This window comes from Plecotus auritus (genome assembly GCF_963455305.1).
Source record: "Plecotus auritus genome assembly, chromosome: 5".
Lineage (NCBI taxonomy): Eukaryota > Metazoa > Chordata > Mammalia > Chiroptera > Vespertilionidae > Plecotus > Plecotus auritus.
The window spans coordinates 155837163-155858391 of record NC_137776.1 but is presented as its reverse complement, the minus strand read 5'-3'; the positions used below and the strand labels follow the sequence as shown (position 1 = coordinate 155858391).

General features: G+C 42.3%; 1 protein-coding gene across 14 annotated transcripts in view; it reads right to left on the bottom strand.

The window, feature by feature from the left end:
• Positions 1-21229, bottom strand: part of LOC308249258 (protein unc-13 homolog B) — a 159182-nt gene that overhangs the window by 44421 nt on the left and 93532 nt on the right. For 9 of the 14 annotated variants that reach the window (XR_013960696.1, XR_013960697.1, XM_080670295.1 and 6 more), the window contains exons 1-2: positions 12171-12805; positions 1706-4209 (exon numbers count right to left, since the gene is read on the bottom strand). The exons of the other annotated variants lie outside the window; for them this stretch is intronic. Coding sequence is in view for 7 of the 9 variants with exons in the window: in XM_080670295.1 (XP_080526421.1) it covers positions 1706-3980 (2275 nt within the window). In the remaining 2 variants the exon portion in view is untranslated. Of the gene's footprint in view, positions 1-1705; positions 4210-12170; positions 12806-21229 lie in introns of those variants that run through there. 14 annotated transcript variants of the gene reach the window in all.

Here is a 21229-nt window from a genome sequence, read left to right as displayed (position 1 = left end):
TTTAGGGTGGAGTACAGTGGGACTATGGGAGATAGCCTGGAAATGCAAACTAGAGACCAGCTGTAGTGGTCCTGAATGCTAAGAGAAGGAATTTAGACTTTGATAAGCTATAAGGAGCAGCCTAGGGATATTTGAAAGAAAAGTGACATGATTTAAAAATTTTATTTTTAATTTAATTTTATGACTTGATATTACAATCACTGGATTCAAAATCTAAAAGAATATTAAAAGATATTAATGAAGAATCTTCTCATCCCATTAGTTTTTCACCTAATACCTTTTCCCACAGGAAATTGTGCATCAGTTTTTTTGTATCTTTGTTACATATTCTATACATATACAAACAGACATTATGGGTTTGGATGTATATTCTTTCCCACTCCTGTTTATACAACTCTGGACATCTTAGACATCCTGTTCTGTACCTTGTTTTAGTCACATGTCAATTTATCTTAGATATTTTTCTATTTCAGTAAAAAGCTACCTTATTCTTTTTATAGCTATATGGTACTGTATCCCATTGCTTGGACATGACAATAAGTTATTTAACCAATCTTTCTTAATGAACAGTTAGGTTGTGTTCAATCTTTGCTATTAAAAACAATGCTTCAAAAACAGCCTAGAACATACGTCCCTTTCACAGGTGAAAATATACCTTGCAGGGTATATTCCTGGAAGTAATACTGGAGCTCAAAGAGTACATACAATTCTGATAAATTTCCAACTGCCTTCCTTGGATTATACCAAATTACACTCCCATCCCACAAGCAATGTGTGAGTACATAATTCCCTCACACCTTTGCCAACACAATATGTTTCATAATTTTAATTTTGCTTTGGAAAGATTAATCAGGTTATATGCATAAAAGGACAACTCCATTTATATTTAAAACTGGATGAATGCAGTACATGCTCTTTGAGTAAATTTAAATTTGACTGGGAGAAGTAATTTTAAAGCTACGTATCTCCATACTGCCTAGAAAAAAGTTCTCGTATTCCTTGTAGTCAAAACCATTTCATTCTCTAGTTCTTAGGTGGACAGCCTTTAGCTGGAGATGGAAGAATGGGAACATGGCCCTTAGGTAGGGTCAGCACTATAAACAGTTTCTGGACAGTTCCAAGTTGTAAATAAGGTTCTATGTTGTCAAGTCCAGAACTAGGAAGGAGGCAGGTGGGGATAACGGAAATTCCCAGAGTGGCCTACGAAGTGCAGAAGCACCATCAGCTGCTGGGGAAATGGCAATCTTATCTCAGCAAGAAATAAGAATAATTTTTAAATGCAACGTAGCGTTGTGTTAGCCGCTCTAGTGCCTGTGAGTCAATACGCCCCATCCCCCATTCCTGCCTCTTACTCTGCACCTACTTTACTCTGGAATATCCTAAAAATTCTACAGCTGTAAACTACTTCTGCCCAAATGTCCCTTCTTCTTTTGAAAAGGTACTTTCTAAAGCCACACACACACATACACCATTGCTATATAGGAAGTTCCTTAGAGACAGGAACTTCTTTCCTGTTGCTTTTAGAACCCTCTTTCACTCTAATTCCCTCAGGATTAGTTTAAAATTTATACTCAAGTAATTTAGACTGATTCAAGCTGTGAACCTCCCCCTTCACCTTGTGAAACTCACCACCAAGCTAGGTCTTATGCTGGCCACAGAGAGCCCATGCCCAGCTGCAGCCCCATTAAATAGAGACTCGGAATACCTGGGTGCATGTCTTCTACCGAGAGATGGTTTGCCTTCTGGACCAAATCATGCAAAAGTTTTTTCTGCCTCAGTCTTTTCTCTCTTAGAACATTTTTAAAATTGTTGATGCATTTGTTGAGGTAGATGGTCTCTGCACACACTTGCTCTAAGCTTAGTCTGCCCTGCTTGGGAGATTCAGGCATGGAACACATTTCACTTTCCAGACCCGGAGCCAGAGTCAAACCTGGCAATGAATATGCAAGAGGTGAGTTATGAGAAGCCAGAGAGAAGTTGCTGGGATCCTGAGAGGTTTGGTCTCCCTGTGTGGAGATGCCCACTCGGCCAGAGACCACACTGAGCAAGCTCTCACTCCCCTGGCTCCCAGGGCTCTCCACAGAGAAATCCTGGGCACCCCCTGAACTCGTTGTCCCAAGAAGTCTATCACTGTTCTCTGACTGGGAACAACTCTCATTGCTTTCCAGGTCCTCAGGACTGATTGACCCACTGTTCTCCAGCTTCTGAAACACTCCCTGCAGAGCTGAACGAAAGTGGTGAATTGCTCGGCCCAGTTTACTTGTATAAAACTTAATTTCTACATCTTCATCCTCCTGCGGGCCACTCACACCACAAGAGGATTTTTCAAAGACATCTTTAAGGACTTGAGCAGCACATTCTTCCTCTTCATTCAGGTCAATAGGAACCATGCCACTGAAAGTCTCAGGCCCTATGGTAATTTGCTCCATCATGCTGTCACAGCTCATAGTTGCAAACCTTCTGGACTTGTCTGTCAAAAGGTCCTCTAGCTGCTTTGAGCTCAAAATATCAAGTCCGGCTTCACAGGCCAGGAGCTTGTCCTCTGTCTTCAGCAACCCAGACAGTGACAGGCAGCTACTGTCCTCACATTTATCATTGTAGTTGTTTTCTCTTTTTGCTACTTCACATGCTTCAAGTCCTTGACTACATGGTCTGAAAACCTGGGATTTCCCAGAATCCCCCTCTTTTGAGATTAACACTAGGGAAGGTTCATCTAATTGACGAAGGGCAGACAGAGAAGCCTCTCTCTCTGTCAGTTCACCACAGCTGCCACCGATGACTTGGGATGTTTCTGATGTTCCTTTTACTTCATCCCCTGGCTTAGACAAATCACTTGGCTTTGCTACATTGTCCCTGGGTGGGAAGCACAGGCTTTGCTGCTCAGGGATCAAGGGTTTGCTATGCTGATTCTGGGCCCTCATTTGATATGCTCCATTTAAGGGTCCTCTATCTTCTCTTTCGACGTGAAGAACTGGTTTGTCTGGGATTGAGTAACTTGAATTATGATCCTGATGCTGTTGTTGCAAAAATGATAGAGACTCCTTTGGGGAATGCTTACTGTATTCCCCAGAGCACTGTAGCCAGGTTGGTTCTTCTTTGGTGGCAATCCGGACCCCTACACTTCGCAAGAGTATGGATTTCTGCAGGATGAAGTCTCTGTGCTCTACATGGGCAAGCTTCACAACAGTGGGCCTGGGGGCCTGGGCACTGCCTGCCCTATAAGCCTCTTTGATGTACCTATTGCACTGCATGCCATTAACACAGACATGCTTGGCCAGGAAGCTGTGCACCAGCTCCAAGGTATTCTCCCCATCTTGCTCAGGAAGTCCATACAGATACAAAATGTCTTCCTCAGGAAGTCTTCCCACCTGGGGCTCCTGGGCCTTTCCTCCTGCACACACCTTGGCAAGGGAGCTGCTGCCCACCTGCAAGCCTATTTCACTCAGAACTGAGTCTACACAGCTAGAGACTTCATCCACCGAACCCTGGACTTGGCTCAAGTGCTGCTGCAGCTCAGCAATCTCAGTTTGGAGACGACTGATGCCTTGCAGCTCTCTGATTATATAGTCCACTACATCCCCCAAAGGTTCTTGCTGTTCAAGGCTCCAGCCTTGGCCCCTGGACAAAAGTAACTTGGCTTGATTCCCTTCTGAGGGCTCTTGACAGCTGGTGGTAATGCTGGCAGATGAGAGGTCCTGAGAGCTAGACCCTGTGGAGCCCAGAGGCAGCAGGCTGCTGGCCTCCTGTCCAAAGCTGCTATACTGGGCCAGGTCCCCGTCTCTATCCCCACCAATGGCTGAGGCTGTTGACCCACAGCAAGGTGGCAGGGAGCTGTCCTCTGGTAAGGATTCAGCAGGTCCTGAGGACTTGCTCTTGATGCCACACATGGTCTCTGCCTTAGCTTTATCTGGGGAAATCCTGGAGGAGAGTCCCAAGGTGACCATGATTTCTTCCTCTGACTCTTGCAACAATCGCTTCATTTTCTCCCTCTGGGTTTGAGGTATTCTCTGTTTCTTCCTCTTATTTCTGTTCAGGAGCTTACTAGAGATTGTCTTGGAAGGCAATACCCTGTCCTGCTCTTTTCAGGCTACTTCTAGCAATAATTGCTGGCTTGGGAAACATCCCACAGTGTTGCCTGGATTGGTCCCATGTGTGGTCTCCAAACCTGGCACATGCCCCTGGGATCCTGGCTTGACTCTTATCCTGCAGCTAGTGAAAAAGGAAAATAGTGCACTCAGGTCAGAAAGCAGCAGGATACTTTTAACCTGAATCAAACTGTCAAGCAGGAATAAGAATGTTACCCTCTAAGACTGTGGAAGTCAACCCTGACTTGTCTCCCCATGCTGACTTTAAAGGCTATAGGCAATCAGTTCTCTTTCCTTGGCTTTTCATCAGAGTATTGATATAAAATTGAATCAAGCCCTTTTGTTCTGGGCAACCCAAAGGCACAAGGATTGAGACAAACTCCTGGGAAGTAGGTGGCGGTGAGATCAATGAGTAACTGAATCTTTATAAAATTTAACACGAGGGTCTGGTTCAGGAATGAACAAATAGATGCTTAACTACCAAAGCTAAAGTCACATACACAGTGAACAAACGACAAAGACAAGATGTAGAATGCTATTTTTCTTTTTTCCTAGTTGGTTGTTCTGGTGAAGGCTCAGCTATTCCAGGTTCACTCCTGCCTGTGCTGATGCTCTATATTCACAAGAACTTATAGCACAAAGTGATAGCAACCCTTAACTGGAGAAAAGACCAGGGTAAGTATTTAAAACTTGGAAGGAAAAAAATGTTTTCTATACCTAGTTCTAGAATAAGAGAGCACAGTGTGGGCATACTTACTGTCCAGACTCAGGAGGCATTTAGCATGTTTGGATTAGAGGGCCAGATGGCCAAAGGCACAAATATGATGGGCTCACAGGTGGGGATGAAAGAGGCTCAGGCTTAGCTGGCATTCTGAACTCCATTTAATAGTCTCTAAGGGCTTGGTGCAGCCTAATCAATACACAGGTTTGGCTCGCCTGACCCACAGAGCATCTGGTCTAATGCCTTCTTCAGAGCACCAGGGGAAGTGATTTTCTTGGAGTAACAGGAGGGTTGTTTTAGCCTTCTGATTGGCCTGTGAAGGGTAGATGGAGAGTTTATTATATCACAGAGGGCTCCACAGTGCTTTGCTGTTCTCCAAAAAGGTAAAGACAGTCTTGCCCCTACAACCTAAGCTATTGGCACCTGTACTATAGAGGTTGAGATGACTATTACCTTACATGAGGTAGGCATCCATTCTCTTTTTACTGGAAATGTACAATATAGGGAAGGAGCAGAGTGGAAAGTACAAAGGGGAAAGCAGAGAGCCCAAGCAGACATGGAACTGCCAATACTCTGGCTCTGCTGGGTCTCCCTGGGAAGGGTAAAAACAGAGATGGTTTTCCCAATTTCTAGATTTGATCAAGATTTCTAAATCTTTTAAACCCTTGCCTCCTATTCTTTTTCCAGTACTCAAGTTAACCCCAAAAATGGAAAACAGCATGTGAAAAAAACAAACTGACTGCCCTGGCTGGATTTGCTCAGGGGTTAGAGTGCAGGCCCTTGGACCAAAGGGCTGTGGGTTCAATTCCCAGTCAAAGGCATGAAACCTCATTGCAGGTTCAATCCCAGCCCAAGGTGTGAGCAGGAGGCAACCAATAATATCTCTCTTCTCTCTCTCTCTCTCTCTCCCCCTTCCTTCCACTCTGAAAAACCAGTGAAAAAAATATCCTTGGGTGAGGATTTAAAAAAAGAAAACAAAACAAACTTACAGCTCCCACTGCAATTCATTTTCAGGAAAGGCCACCATCTACGGTCTATGGGCCTAAAAGTTAAAAGCACTATGCCTCCCAGACTAGGAAGAACCAGAAGGATGAGTCACAAGATTTGGGATAAAGATGAAGCTGACTTTTTTTAAATAAGTAGGCCAAGAATCAAGAAACAGAAACTAGATTAATTCCCATTTCATTTCTTCCCTTCTCTCTAGCTCACCAAAAACTCCACTTCATCTAGAAATTCCCCATCTAAGAATTCTACCCATCCTGTAAGGCATTTGAAAGGCCTAATTATTGCCTTTCTTTTTCTTTTTATTTATTTTGGTTAATTCTCACCTGAGGATATTTTTCCATTGATTTTTAGGGAGAGAAGAGGGTAAGACAGAGAGAAACATCAATGTAAGAGAAACAACATCAATCGGTTGCCTCTTGCATGAGCCCCGACTGTGGCCCGGGCCAGGGAGAAGCCTGCAACCAAGATATGTGCCCTTGACCAGAACCAAATCCGGGACCCTTTGGTCCACAGGCCGATGCTCTATCCACGGAGCCAAACCGGGTAGGGCTTTTTCATTTTTTAAAATATATTTTTATTGATTTCAGAGAGGAAGGGAGAGGGAGAAAGAGATAGAAACATCAATGGTGAGAGAATCATTGATTGGCTGCCTCCTGCATGCCCCCTACTGGGGATCAAGCGCATAACCCAGACATGTGTCCCAACCAAGAATCAAATCATGACCTCCTGGTTCCTGAGTTGATGCTCATCCACTGGGCCACACCTGCCAGGCTAATTATTGCTTTTCAAGCATTATTGCTTTACTCCAATGTCTCAAGGGGCTGAGGTCAGCCAGACCCCTAATCTAGCCAATTCAATCTAGTCTGTGTGTGAGAGAGGGGATGCTCTATATTCACAAGAACTCCTGGGTCTTGGGCTTAGTGTCCAGCTGCCTCACCAGCAAAGCCCTCAATTCTAGTACTGACTTGTAAAATTATTCCTTTTCTCCTCCAACAGGTACAAAATTTATATTTCTAAAGCCACTCCTTTCTTTTCTCCCCAACTGTGAAAAGTATTAGCACCTTGACCCTAGAAGGGCTGGAGCTGGCAATTAGCCTTTCAAGTTTGTCTCAAGAAGAAAGATTGCTTACTGAACCAAGATGAAAGCTCCGTGTATGACCACATGATGCCATGAGGAAGTGCTACTAGGCTGAGAATCAGAAGACTTAAGTTTGGGTCTTCCTTCACCAGTGACCTTTGATTAAACATTTGACTTATCTGTGTCTTAGTTTCCTTATCTGTAAAGGGGAAAGTAGGAATGTTATAAAGCTAAAATGTGAGACTGGTAATTGGTAAACAATAAAGAACTGCAGTGTTATTATTACTAACTTGGCAAGTCCCTGAGACAAAGAAGCAAGGAAATTAATATCTAAGCCAAGCATGCAACTGTCTAAATAGTATGATTTGAGTGAACCATGACTTCTATTCCAGCCCCAGCTCCCTACCTTTCCCAGTCACTTTTAATAATCTACAGCAGTGCCTGGAATCCGACAATTAAGTGACATCCTTTGTTAGTCTTGCTTCCTTCTAGAAGCTTTTTTTTTTTTTTTTAAGGTAAGAAAAAGGAGGAGCAAAACATTCAGGTGACAACAGGTTTGCCATCCTCCCTCAGGCAAATTGAAAGTATGAATAAGGGGCAATAGCTATAGGAGGCAAGCTTTTCCTTTCTAATGCTGGTAAGGCCCAGAACTCATTTCCAGGTCCACCAAGTCAGCCTCACTTTGGTCCAGATGAGGCATTGTCTCAGGAACAAAAATGAAGCTAACTCACCTGCTATTGCTTCAGTGCAGGCCAGGTTAACTTTGGGCCTATCTGCTTCTGCCCCTCAGATCAGTACTCTAGAATAGATAGTGTTGGCCTAACTTCCTGAACATCTTGCCAGGTGAACCCTCCAAGAGTGCAGTGCCTACAATACTTGCTGGCCAGCCACACAGGGGCAAATGACTCTAAACTTGAAAATCACCTCCTGGGGATACAGGTTTCCTTAAGGCACAAAATCCACTCAGTTATTCAGATATTTAAGTTCTGAAGCAGGGGACAGAGCCCAATGTGATGCCCAGAGGATCAACCACTCTGCTCAGAACCCAATAGGATACCAAAAGCCAGGACGCACTGAAGGGGCAAGCCTCAGGGATCAGGAGGCCTAATTCAAGGCCATCTCCTTCCCCATCCTCTCTTTGCTACTACTGTCCATAGAAATGAAATAACAGGGGCCAAAGTAAGAGAAGGACAATTTGATCTCTAAATCAATTCAACCAATGTGCCAGGCACTAAGCTATATGCCAGGGATATAAGGCATAGTTCCTGTTCTCTAATATATCAAGGTTTGGAGCAGGAGATGGGCATATAGATAAGCACAAAATAAAGTAATACATGTTATAACTGAAGGGGTAAAAAAGTAAATAAAAGCAAGCATTTAATTATAGGGATGGATAATGTGAAGGCAGAGAGAGGCCCAGTAAAACTTGGGCAGGGAAGGCCACAGACAAGTAGTATTTGAGCTTATGGGATAAGGAAGCCTTGGGGTCCACCTAGCTCAGACCTGGCCCTTTAGTTTCCTCTGTTACCTACCCAGTCCTGTCACTCTGCTCTATCCTGTTGGCCTATCCACTCTCCAAATCTCATACATATACTCTCAAATATAATACTTTCTGCAATCTTTCCCTAAAGAATGTCTAAGGGTAGGAAAAATAAAGCACACCTTTCAAGGAATATCTGTGTTTGAAAAGGGAACATATCAAAACAAAATGAGCCCGGCTGGTGAGGCTCAGTAGTTGAGTGTCAGCCTATGAACCAGGAGATCCCGGTTCGATTCCTGGTCAGGGCACATGCCCGGGTTATGGGCTCCATCCCCAGTGTGGGGCGTGCAGGAGGCAGCTCATCAATGACTTTCTCTCATCATTGATGTTTCTATCTCTCTCTCCCTCTCCCTTCCTCTCTGAAATCAATATAAATATATATATTTTAAAAACAAAATGAATTAATCAAAAGGAGTAAAGCTCCAATGATAGAAAGCTAAGTACTATGGGAAGGAGTAAACCCCTTAAAGCCTACTCAAAGTCACGGAGCAAACGCCCTTCAGTTTTCTGAAAGAGCTAATTCTTTTACTACTTTCTGACTTATCAAATAAATGTGATTAAAATGTGAATATTCCTTGTAAAATTGCTTCTGACCCAAATCCTGGCTTGGAGAAAACAACTGGGGAACCTCTGGGAACAGCCAGGACTCTATGCATATCAAGCAGCCTCTCATTTTGTGTGAAGCTCTGAAGGCAGAAAGCCAAGAGCTCTGAGCCCCTTACTCCCCAGGGGTCATATATTCCTGAGCCATTTACCAATTATGTTATATGGCTAATATAGTAGAAGAAATTAATTTTTATTTATTAACGAGAGGGGGAGGAGAGAGACAGAGAAACATCGATTTGTTGTTCCACTTATTTATGCATTCATTGGTTGATTATTATATGTGCCCTAACTAGGGATCAAACCCACAACCTTGGCCTATCAGGACAATGTTCTAACAAAATGTGCTATTAGACCAGGGCCAAGGGGAGGAATGGATTTCTAGGGCCACAGCAGGTAGGGGTCCACAGGAATGGATGCTAACCTTTGAGAAAAAGTCAATGCTTACAGAGAATCTGGTCAGAAAAAATGATCAGGATCACAAGGTATGAAGCGTGAGGTTAACCAAATGGAATAAAAGAATGCCCTAGATCAAATACAGAGCAAGGTCAAAGGACGGTAGCTCCTAGGATTTATCACCCCTCCTCAACAGCTTTAGGGGGAACCCCATTTATAGGCCAAAAGCTGGACATTGTAAAGGAAAGAAAACCTCAAGCATTGTATCCAAGAGAGAACCTTGAGTAATGCACAGTAGCATGAGAGAGGAGGCAGCCTTCAGAGAGTTGGCATATGAGGACCTCAGCATGAAGACTGAGTGACAGGAGAGCTGGGGAGTCTGTGCCCTGCCCAGGCCTCCCTTTCAGCAGCACCAAGGTTTATTATACCAAAGAGTATAACAAACCATAAATACACATGTACCCAGACTCTGATACTCATGACAAAGACTCTCCTTTGACCAAACTTGAGACAGGTTGCTCTGAGTCCCCTTTCTAACTAGGCCCCTGACCTTGGGCTCTGTTTAGTCCAATTTTAGCAAGTATCTTCCTGGGTCAGTTTAGTGAAAACTCCCTTCCTTTGATATCTGACCAAATTCCTTATCTCCCACCCTAGCCAACCTTCAGCAAAAATCCTGTCAAATCAGTTTAACCAGACTCTCCTATTCTCCTGATATTTCCTCTTAGTAATTTTTATCCACTTACTCTCACCCCTGCTCCTGTCTATAAATTTCCACTTTTCCTTGTATTCAGAGTTAGGCTCAATCTCTGTGCTCTATTATAATACCCTAATGTAGTAGTCCCCTGAATAAAGTCTGCCTTACTATTTTTAACATCTGTCAAAATAATATTTTCTTAAGCACTTATCACACTCTCTTTTTTCCTTATTACCTCATGGCTCTTGTGAACAGAATGAAGAAGCCACATGAGCAGGAATCAAAAAAACATCCTACATTATCTATCACTTTACTCTGCAATAGTTTCTTCATAGAACTTATTACCTCATTACCACCTGATTGATCATATATTTGTTTGCTTGTTTATTATTGGTCTCTCCCCCACCTCTTTATCCTAGAATGAGAGCAGGCATTCTGTTTTATTCATTGCTGTTTCCTAGCACCTAAAACAGTGCCTGGCACATACGGTGCTCAAAATAAACAAAAAAATCTTGCCACTGAGTAAAAGGAACCAAAACACAAAATTAGAAAATTTAGAAGAGTCCTTTAGAGAATACTACATTGTGATATAGCCTATGGAGTAGTAGTTTTGTTTGGCTATCATAGCATTTTTCTTAATTTTAATATTTGCATTCCTTTTTTCACACAGAATCCTTGAAGTCTGGTATGTATCTTAATTTACAGCCCATCTCAATTTAGATTAGCCACCCTACAAGTATTCAACAGTCACATGTGGCCAGTAGCTACCATATTGGACAGCACAGTCAAGAAGGATGGGGCAGGGTACATTCTGGAGAGCCTTCAAAAACCTGACAGCAGATGCTCACTGCAAAGAGCAGACTATCATCACAGGGGCAGCAGAATGCTCTGTTCTTTCACTCATCCTTTTACCTGATCACTTTGATACCAGCTAGAAGCAGCTTACTTCCATTTTGTGACAGATTCAATCTTTTTCAAGGCCACAAAGAATGAAATATTAAGACCCCAACCTGCAGAGGATGAGACCTTTTCTCTCTCTCAACCTGACCCTTTCTAGACACTTTGTAGCTTCCTTCTTCCCAATTCTCTGGGCAAAACCACAGGATAAACCTAATTACTTCAACAGAAGCTACCCCTTGTCTCACAGATAAGAGCATAATCTCAATGGAGCTGGGTCAAAGGTATGCTATCCTACACAATTCACACTAGAGGGACACATAACAATAGTAAAATTGTATTTGTTTAGTATGATTCCTATTTTATCATCACAACAGCCCTGTGAGGTGGGAGAGAAAAGGTCACTTTGACTAGGATTTAAAAGGGGTCTTCAGTCTATAAAGTTAGTGCTCTTTTCACCACATATTCATAACACAAATGGACAGATTATCTATTATGCAAGGGTGCACACACTCAAGACTGAGAAAACTCAAGATGACTTTTCTATTTACATGGCATTGCACACATGAGAGGAAAAAATTAATACATTTGACAAGAGGACAGTATACAGAAAATGGAAAGGTTTTAAGTATACACAGGCACAGGAAATATACACAAGAATAGGAAAGTTACTGAGTATGTGCAAACATGCATAAGATAAAGAGACAGCTATCTATATGTGTATGTACATGGAGGGAGAGATGGCTTGTGTATATTCATATAAGATGAATGAATGAGTTGTCTATATGTATATACACACAGAGAGGAATGAACATGTTAGCTATAAACATATGAACATATCGAGAGGGAGAAAACAGATTATTTGTATGCAAGTATGCATACATCCAGAGGGGTAGGTGGGTTATGTATATACATATAGAAGAGTACCAAGGAAGAATGGATGGTCAGATTATCAGCACATAAACATGCGCACGTGAAGATTCTATCCTCAGTGCTGAGTATGCTATTTTTCACTCGTTATAATGACCCCCCACCGGCAAGTTGGCTCAAGCAGTTATATAATTAATGTAGCTGTTCCTTATCCCACCCACAAATGCTTTGCTTTTGTCCCTTCTTATCGTTCAGTCAGTCATACACTTGATACCACTTACCTTGCTGCTGCAACCAAAAGAAGAGTTAAGGAAATTTTAAAAACCAACACATTAAAACCACAAATACTCGAGTTTTAAAATGCAAGTGCTGTCTGTAAGAGGAAATCCATTCAGAAGCACTCCTTGGTTTGATAAAGAAGCCACAGGATGAACTTTCTATGCCACAGCACGGCTGTTTGCCCAACCAACAAACAGAGCCAAGGAGCTGTTATTCTCAGTTGCACCCAGCTGGCTGGCTCCACGGTGCAAAGTTGACGATAGGAACAATGCCCAGCAGAGAAATCCTCTGATTGAAAGGCTGGGCAGGAATCTTGCTGACTACAAATCTAGGAATCCAATCTGGTCCACACCTCTCTGCTGAGGGGGATTCTGACGACCAGCCTGCTTCAGCAATAGCAGCCAAACTTCAACTGGATGTGGAATTCTAACTCAATCGATTCCGGGCTTTGAGACTGAGACAGAAAGCAGGGCAGCTCCCCTGCTCCTGCTGCTGCTCCTCCTCCTCTCCAGCTGCTTCCTGCCTGCAACCTCCCATAGGGCACCAGCCCTCCTCACACATTCCTGGAGCACACACCCCCTTCCCCAGCACACTCACGCACACACAGACCTCACCAGCAAGCTCACTCACACACCCTGGGTGAGTGTCTCTCCCTCTCGCTAAATATAGATCATACTCTCTCCCCTCCCCCATTTCTTCCCCTCATTTTTCTCCCCCCTCCTTTCTTCTCCCCTGCCTATTCACCTCTCTCATGTCTGGGCTATAGGATATAAAGGCATAGAAGGAGGCCTATACTTTGAGGAGCTCCCAGTTTCAGAGGAAAGACAGAACATAGCAAGAAACTGCCAGAGCATAATATAAAGGGAGTTTTCCCTTCTGCTGAGATAAGCTCTAGGTTTTATTGTTTGATTGGTAGGTTTTTGTTTTGTTTGTTGGTTTTTGTATGAAAATAATCTGCTGTCTGCATTTGGTGGATAGGTAAAGTACCCAAGTGCAGTTAGAAATCAAATAGAATCATGTTCTCAGACTAGATACCTAGTCCAGTTCTTCCTGAACAGCCACAGCAAGAGAAGCAACTGGAAAACAAGAATGCCTCTAGGCTATGCCAAGGCAACGATTAGAGAGAAGTAGGTGATGCTGGGTAGGCTGAGATGGACCCTCTACTGCGCAAGTCATGACCACAGATTGTTTTAGAATCCAAAATTAGGAACCAAGTAACCTAAAGTGATATCACACTGACCAAAAGCTGTCTAAGGTTCAAGGCCCTGGTATCATGATCCCAAATTTCCCAGTCCTTTGCCAGTAGCATCCTTGTCTCCCTAGAGACTTGCTAGTCAGGTGGCTCTCACATGGCCCTAATTCCTAATAACTCAATAATTCTGGTTAGTACTCATCAGAAAATTGAATATCCTTATCTTCAAAGAGCACTCAAGCTGTTCACTGCAACGTGATGCCGAACATAAGCCACAAACATAAGCCACATATATGACATCCCTTTCTGATCTGCAACCACAGAAGAGGAGAAAACACAGTTTGAGCCCAGAGAACTTAAGAATTCTCAATATAGAGTTCCAATCAGCCAATAACAAACCAGTGAAGCACTCCTAGTCTACCTCCTCTGAGCCTGTCGTAATGAGAAGAGATCCACTCTTTTCAGAGGCAAACTGCAAATGGGCAAGTTTGATTCACCCAAACTAGGCTCTCCAATCTTGCTACTTCTGCTGCCCTGCAACATTCCTCATGACAATCCACAACAGAACACAGCCCTATTATACAGGGATCAGGTAGTCAGTCTATGGGGGCCACAACAGAATCTGTCACTGCAGAACAGGCAGCCCTATATGGTAGATAAAACAAGCTTTTAAATTAAGAATGATTTCCTTGGCTTGGCCAAGATCCTGAGGAGAAAGCGTTTATTCCACAGCCAACATTTGCCTCCCTACTGCCTTCTTCCAATAACATCGCTTCCCCCTCAACCAGGGAAGAAAATTTAGATTCCAAGACATGCTAAACAACCCATTTCTTAACTATCTACCTCATTATACAGCCAACGCTGACAGCAGAGCAAATACCTCCTAACCCAGTCAGGAGCTGGCTGGATGACAGAAGAGATAAGGATTGGCAGTGCAACTATAGCCATATCTAAATACAGAAAGGAAAAAAGAAACCTTGAAAACTGTCAAATTTCTGTGGAAGTCACAGCCAATTTATTGTGGAGCTTCCCATACTTCAGCCTGGAGAAAAAGGTAAAGGGTTTAAAACAAGAAACACAGGGAAGACTGATTAAGTCAGAATTCCCTCCTCAATCCTGCAGCCACTCATAAAGAGCCCAGAACAGAGGGTTGTCATTACTAGATTTGCATCTGGGCTTCCTAGACTGAGGAGAAGTTCAAACCTTAAGACTGGGGAAGATCCTCAGAGCTAGGACAATGCCCAGAAAAAAACTATTTCTTCCTGCCTCACCACCAGTGGCTCCAGGACCTGGCTGAGGCCTCTAGATGCAATACCAGAGGCTAATGTGACCCTGTCTTGTTCATCTGCCTCCCCAGACATCTTCTAAGCAGCTTGGGGTTTCCAGACAAACCAAGGCTCAGACAGCAGAAGATGTGTTTAAGACATGAGGCACAATAAATCTTCTCTCTCTAGTTATAGTCATGACTTTGACCATAAATTATCTTTGTATATTTCCACCTCCCCATGTTTCAGCAAAAGCAAGAAGGAGAATAAGTGGAAAATAGCAGTCAGTATAAGCTCTGGTAAACAAGTATGACTCCTTCTGCCACCATTCAACAGGGCCCACAGAGTAGCAGACATCCTATGACCATAGGACTATCAGACCTCCTCAGTAGACTAGCCTTTTGGGATAGACACACAATTTCTGTTTCCTGAGCTGTGTGCGCAACAATGCAGCCCCCCCCTGGTCACAGTGGATCTGGCTCTTGGGAATCCTGGGCAGGCTAAAAGGATGGGGGTGCTTTTTTAGAGGTAAGAAATAGCACAAGCACCCACCTCACTTGGGAAGATTCCTCAAAGCAGGGCTGGTTAAGAACTAGCTGGGCAGAACTGGAAAGATAGATTGGGTTAAGAAGGAAAAAGCATTTATTCAGAAGCTGTGAAATGCTCTGAACAGGCATCTCAAGGTCTGGTTCCCAATTTAAATCTTTTCAAGGATCTTTGCCTAGAGACAGATGAGTCAAGATGGAAATTCAATGAGACACTGACACTCACGCAGAGTTGTGGGAAGGTTCAGAGCTGCAGGAGCTCTAAAGGGGAACTGAATGGATGGGTTAGTCAGAAGACCACCTGGCGCACAGAATTCATCCTCAGCTAAAGATCTGAGTGGTGTCACAAGGATACTGGAGGAGGGACTCACCAACCACAATTTTCCCCTCTCATACAAAGTCTCCCTGGGACCAGATACAACTGTTCTGGAAGCAAAGAATGTGCCTGCTCCACACCTGACCTGCCTTTTCAGGTGTCACTGTTAGAGAGTGGCTGGGTCAGGACCAGCAGGTGCCTACCTTATCTCCCAATGTTGACAATGACACATACGGGGTGGAAATGATAGGTGGAAACCAAGTCCACTTATGCAGGAGTGAGCTTTGACTCTGTTTCTTCTCTACCACTAAGTGAAGCCAGAAGCAACAGGAAGAGGCGGACATGTGGACACACCACTGGGACCTGTTCATGAGGAAAATGATTTGTTTTGGTGGCTGAGAAAAACCTTTTTTCCTTCTGTAGAATTATGCCCTCCATAAACTACTCAAAAAGTATATGGAGCAGAGAATGATGGGCAATGGAAGATGATTTTCCTTCCTCCCTCAAGAACATGCCACCCTAGGGGAGTGATGAGCCTGGCAGAGATGTTACTGATGTGCTAAGACATAGCTGCTACACAGCCTAAATCAGACCTGACAAGCTGCAAGGCAGGCCTAAGGAGACACAAATTGCTGACAAATTTCAGTCCTGCAATCAGGTCAAGCACCATCCCTATTAGCAAAAACTTGAACATAAAGAGCTGATAAATTCCTCAGGACTGCCCAGCTAAACAGTTAGGTTTCTAGCCTGTACCTCTAAAGTTTATGGCCCCATTTCCATCCCAAAATCAAATGATTAAAAACTCATAATCAAAGCAGTCTACAAGTTACCTCTCCTCTCACATAAAGCTGGTCAAAAGTCACAGCTCCCAGATTTAGGACTAAGGCTGATCCTGAACTAGTGTCTGCTTATACATATTCCAGTTCAATCCATAAAATGCATTGGACCTGCCCCAGTCTCTATACCCTGAGGAAGCCAAGGGCCCATATGCTAAGGATTTGCTAATGGGAATCAAAAATGTTGAATTTCATGGGGAAAGTGAGCCTTTTGTACTAAAAGGAGACTATGTTCTAACTGGCTTAGTATTGATCAAATATCTCCTTCAGTTGTAAACCCAAATCTAGAAAATTCTCCTGGTGTAGCGTATGTTTCTATAAGCTTTTCAAAATATGTCCTTAGCCAACATATAGTATTCTCCATATACTCAAGAATATCTGGTATGAGGCACTGAGTTATATGAAGCTAGCTAATGTTCAAAGGGGGAGAAAAAGACTTAAGGGAGACCCATCCTTAGTTGGGGATTTCAGACAGGGTAACAGGGAATCATGGTGGGGAGAAAGGGAAGCACTCAACTACATGAGCCAGGAGAGAGAACTAGACCAATTCAAAAAACAGGTCAAGCAATTTGCAATTTAATCCCTTGTTCCACATCCTTGACTGGACATATGAATTTCTCCAGAGGTACTAAAAAGAATATCAAAGGCTCAAAGTAGTTTTCTCAACCTGCCTTTTCAGCCCTGGTTTATTCCAACTGACAGGGCTCCTGCCTCTAGCATTACAGCCCAATTAGAGTGCCTATCTATTCTTTGGGCCTGGAGTGAGAGAGCAGCCCTTCAGCAACTCCTAAAGGTTAGAGTGAGTGACTAATATGCATATATCATAAGAGACACAGATGAAATGTAAGAATTTGAGAGAGGAAAATATTTCCAGCTTTCAAGGTGCTAGTTTGGAAGGGATTTAGGGAAGGGTCTGTTAAAGAAGTGGTATCTGAGCTTGATACTGAGGATAAATAATATTTAGATATGTGGAAACTGAAAGGAAGAAAAGGCAGATGATACAGGATGAGCAAAAATATAAAAAAGAGAAAAAGGTATGTGTTGAAAAGAAAATTAACATTTACTGAATGCTATCAATATACCAGGCCCTGCTCTACATATATTATCTTATTTAACCTATATCCAATCATGGAAGAAAATGATATCCTATTTAGAGATGAGAAAACTAAGTTTCTAAGAGACTGGGTAACTTGTTTAAGTCTAAGGTAACACAGCTAGTAAGTGGTGGAGCCATATTTCAAACTCAGTCTCTGGCTGATTCCAAGGCCCAACTTCTAACCATACAATATGGCCTCAGGGTTAACAAGGTTAGAGAAGTAGGTTGGGCCAAGTCATGGGTGGTAATGGATATCAGGCTAAAAATGTTGAGACTATAACTTAACTACCAGTGGAAAGAAAAATTAAAGTTTTTTTGAGAAGAAATTTTCCTTCCATTCATTCACTCACAATCTGTTATGTGAGCTTGCTAGGTGCCAGGCATCGGGATATAGTTAAATAGACACAGTCCCTATTCTGTATTTCCATGCTATTTTCATTTAGCATTTATTTAAAATTTGTATTGAATTATAACATACATACAGAAAAGTACACAAAAGTACACCAGTGTAAACAGAATGCATACCAAGAACAGAATGTTATCAGAATTCCAGAAGCCCCCTTGTGCTCATATCTAGTCACTACCAGCCCCCTCATCCAAAGGTAATCACTATCCTAAAGTCTAATACCACAGATTACTTATGCCTATTTCTGAACTTCATATAAAAGGAATCATACAGTATATATATTATTTTAAGAAATACATAATCTTGAGGGCACGCTCACCCAATACTAGGACAATATGATAAACACCAAAATTAACTATATGAAATGCTATAGAAAAATATAAAAACAAGTATCTAACTCTACCTGGGGACTCTGGGAAAGGCTTTAAAGGATGTGACATCTAAGTTGAGCTCTGAGCATAACTGATAGCCATGACTAGTGCTCTGTTTCAGGAAGATAAACCTGGCAGTGGTATATACAATGGATTCCAAGAAAAATATAAAAGCAAGGAAACCCTTGGAAGGATAATACTATAATCTAAGCAGTAAAGAGGGGAACAGAGAAGATGAGACAGATAAAAGAAGTCACAGAGACAAAAAGAGCAATATCTGGCAAATGATCCAATGTGGGAGGTGAGAGAGAAGGAAGAATGACACCATGCTTTTGAGTGGGTGACTAGCAGAATGATGGTGATTTTAATACAAATACAGAACAAAGAAGAGGAATAGACCCAGAAGGGAAGTTTCAAACATTGGAAAATTGTGGTGAAAAATAACTAGTAGATAACTAGAAATGAAGGATAGAGCCTAAGGTGAGAGGAAGGGTTGGTAGTACAGATGTGGAATCATCTGCTTAGAAAGGCTAATTGGAAGTCTACTGGCTGCCTATCACAAGCCAGGATCACGCACAGTACTGGCCTTACAGTGGTTGCTCAATTAAGGATTCTGGATTAGAGGCTGAGGAGAAGCAGATTTGAGATTAAAAGAGATGCCTGAGGAGAAGGCTGTAGAAAGAAGAGACAAAGACAGGAAGGAAAGGAGATAAGCAAAGGAAGAAAGGAAGGAAGAAAATTGGGAGAATCTAGAAAAATGGAAGCCAAGAAAAGAGGAAGTTATAAGTAGGGAGTTTCAAAAAAAAAAACAACACTATGAAATGCTACAGAGAAAAATGAGAATAAAGACTGAGAAAGGTGTCTGAGGGGATGGTGGGAGTATATAAATATTTGACTGTTATCTATTTATATCTCCCCTGTGGCCTATTACCTCTCAAATAATAAGAAAATGTCTTACAAATAGCCCCAACAGCAAACAGTGGTTCCCACTTATTAGTTGGCTTCATTTAAAATGGAGTAATTATGTTAGTTGCTTCCTTTTGGATAATTCTGGCAAAAGGATTTTCTCTCACAGACGAAAAGTTCCTTCCCAGCCAGTATCAAATGTCCACATTGGTTGGATGGTCAAACAAGCAGTAGGAGTTAGAGAAAGTAGTAGAAAGAAGGGCTGCTTTGCTTATTATTTGGAAGCAAGTAATTTTGTACTGAGGCATCAATCAGATTTATTCCATAAGAGTTTATTAAGTACCTTCCTTTACTGATACTTGTCCAGAAAATACTGCCAGCTGGAACTAAGGTCTGCTGCCAGTACCTGCTACCTTCCTCTGATTCTAGGCAGGTCAATGACATCATGGCATTCCTCAGAGATGTTTTTATATGCTCCTCAAAAACCAGAGGCAAATTCCACCCCCTTTCAAACAAGCTGCCCCAAATCCAAGTTCCAGATGTGATGTTTTATAAATCAACAGGTTCAGTCACAGCCTACAACGAGATCTAAGGTTTACAAAAGACCAACTACTTGATAAATATACAGATCCAAGCCATGAACATGTCCAGAATATTTCAGAGGAAGGGGAGGAAGCATTTCTCCTGACAAGTATTCAAAAATAGCTCTTGGAAAATATTCCCACAGCAGCCTTGGACCCCCCTCCCCTAGACTCAAGTTAAGGCACTTCACTGACTTCTTCCTTAAGAGACAGGGCTTCATCATTTTTTTTCCACAAGGGGAATCCCTTTTTCAGGTTTTAATTATAGCACAAGAAAGAAGTATTTTTGCTTGGGAGAGTTACAAGTAAGAACAGAACTTTGCAGGAGAGAACATTCATTTTCTGTCTTAATGATCATCCCTGAGAAAATGCTGATCCGTCTCTCAAGCTGACCAGCTGCAATCTTGGATCTCCTGGGATTGCTCCATTTAAGCACAGCCCTTCTAATCTATATGCTCACTTCTATCTCTGCTTACTAAGCCTCTCCATCCTCAGCTTTCTTTAGCAACAACCTAAGAGCTTCTGGCAAGGCTTTCTCACGACCTACCTCCATGCCTTCTCCTTCACTGTCCCTTCCACCTGGAACACCCACCCACCTGCTGCCACCGCAGTCTCCGTTTCTAGAGCTAAAAGTCTCACCTCCTCCCCCAGACTTTTCTGCAGCTAAGCCAAATAAGGTAAAGAACCATATTCATTCCACCCACACTACCAACATTACTGCCTCATCAGCATTAGCAATGTCATCAAACACTTATTAATAAGTACATATGGCCAGGTACGCAGCTAGCCCAGATACAGAGATGCCCTATATGATCTCTTCCCTCAAGCTGCTAACACTCAAGTAGGAATGGCATAAGAATAGTTCCTCAAAGTCTACTGAATGTAGTATCAGCTAAAGAAGTATAAATGTCCTATAAACTTACAGGAATATTCAAATCACAAATAAAGAAATGCAAATAAAAATAATGGTATATCATTATTCTGCCAAATTGGCAAAATTTTTCTAAAATGACAACGTTGGTGCAGCATACTCAAATATTCAAAGTACAAATTGGAAAAATTTTCTGAAAACACATCTAGAAGTTTATCAGAAGCCTTTAAAAAGTATACTGTATACTCTAACTCGAATTTATTTGACTTCACTTTACTTTGAGAAAGCTAAGTTAAAAAAATAATCAGAAATGAAAACAGACTTAATGATGTTCATAATAGCATTGTTTATCTTAGTAAAGAAACAAGAGAAATTGTTTGGAACATCTACATGATGGAATATTATTAACCTATTAATAATCATTAAATGTTTTCAAAAATATTTAATAACCCAGATTAAGGCACACAAAAACAATCTAAATGAGAAAAATTTTAAATCCACACATAATATGGTCCAGATTCAGTAACTTTATATTCCTGTATATAAAAACTAGAGGCCTGATGCATGAAATTTGTGCAAGGGTAGGCCTTCCTTCCCCTGGCTGCTGGCTTCGCAGCCCCGGCCCCTGCCTGCACTCACCTTGGATCGGCATTGCCTGTGTCCACCGCCACACACC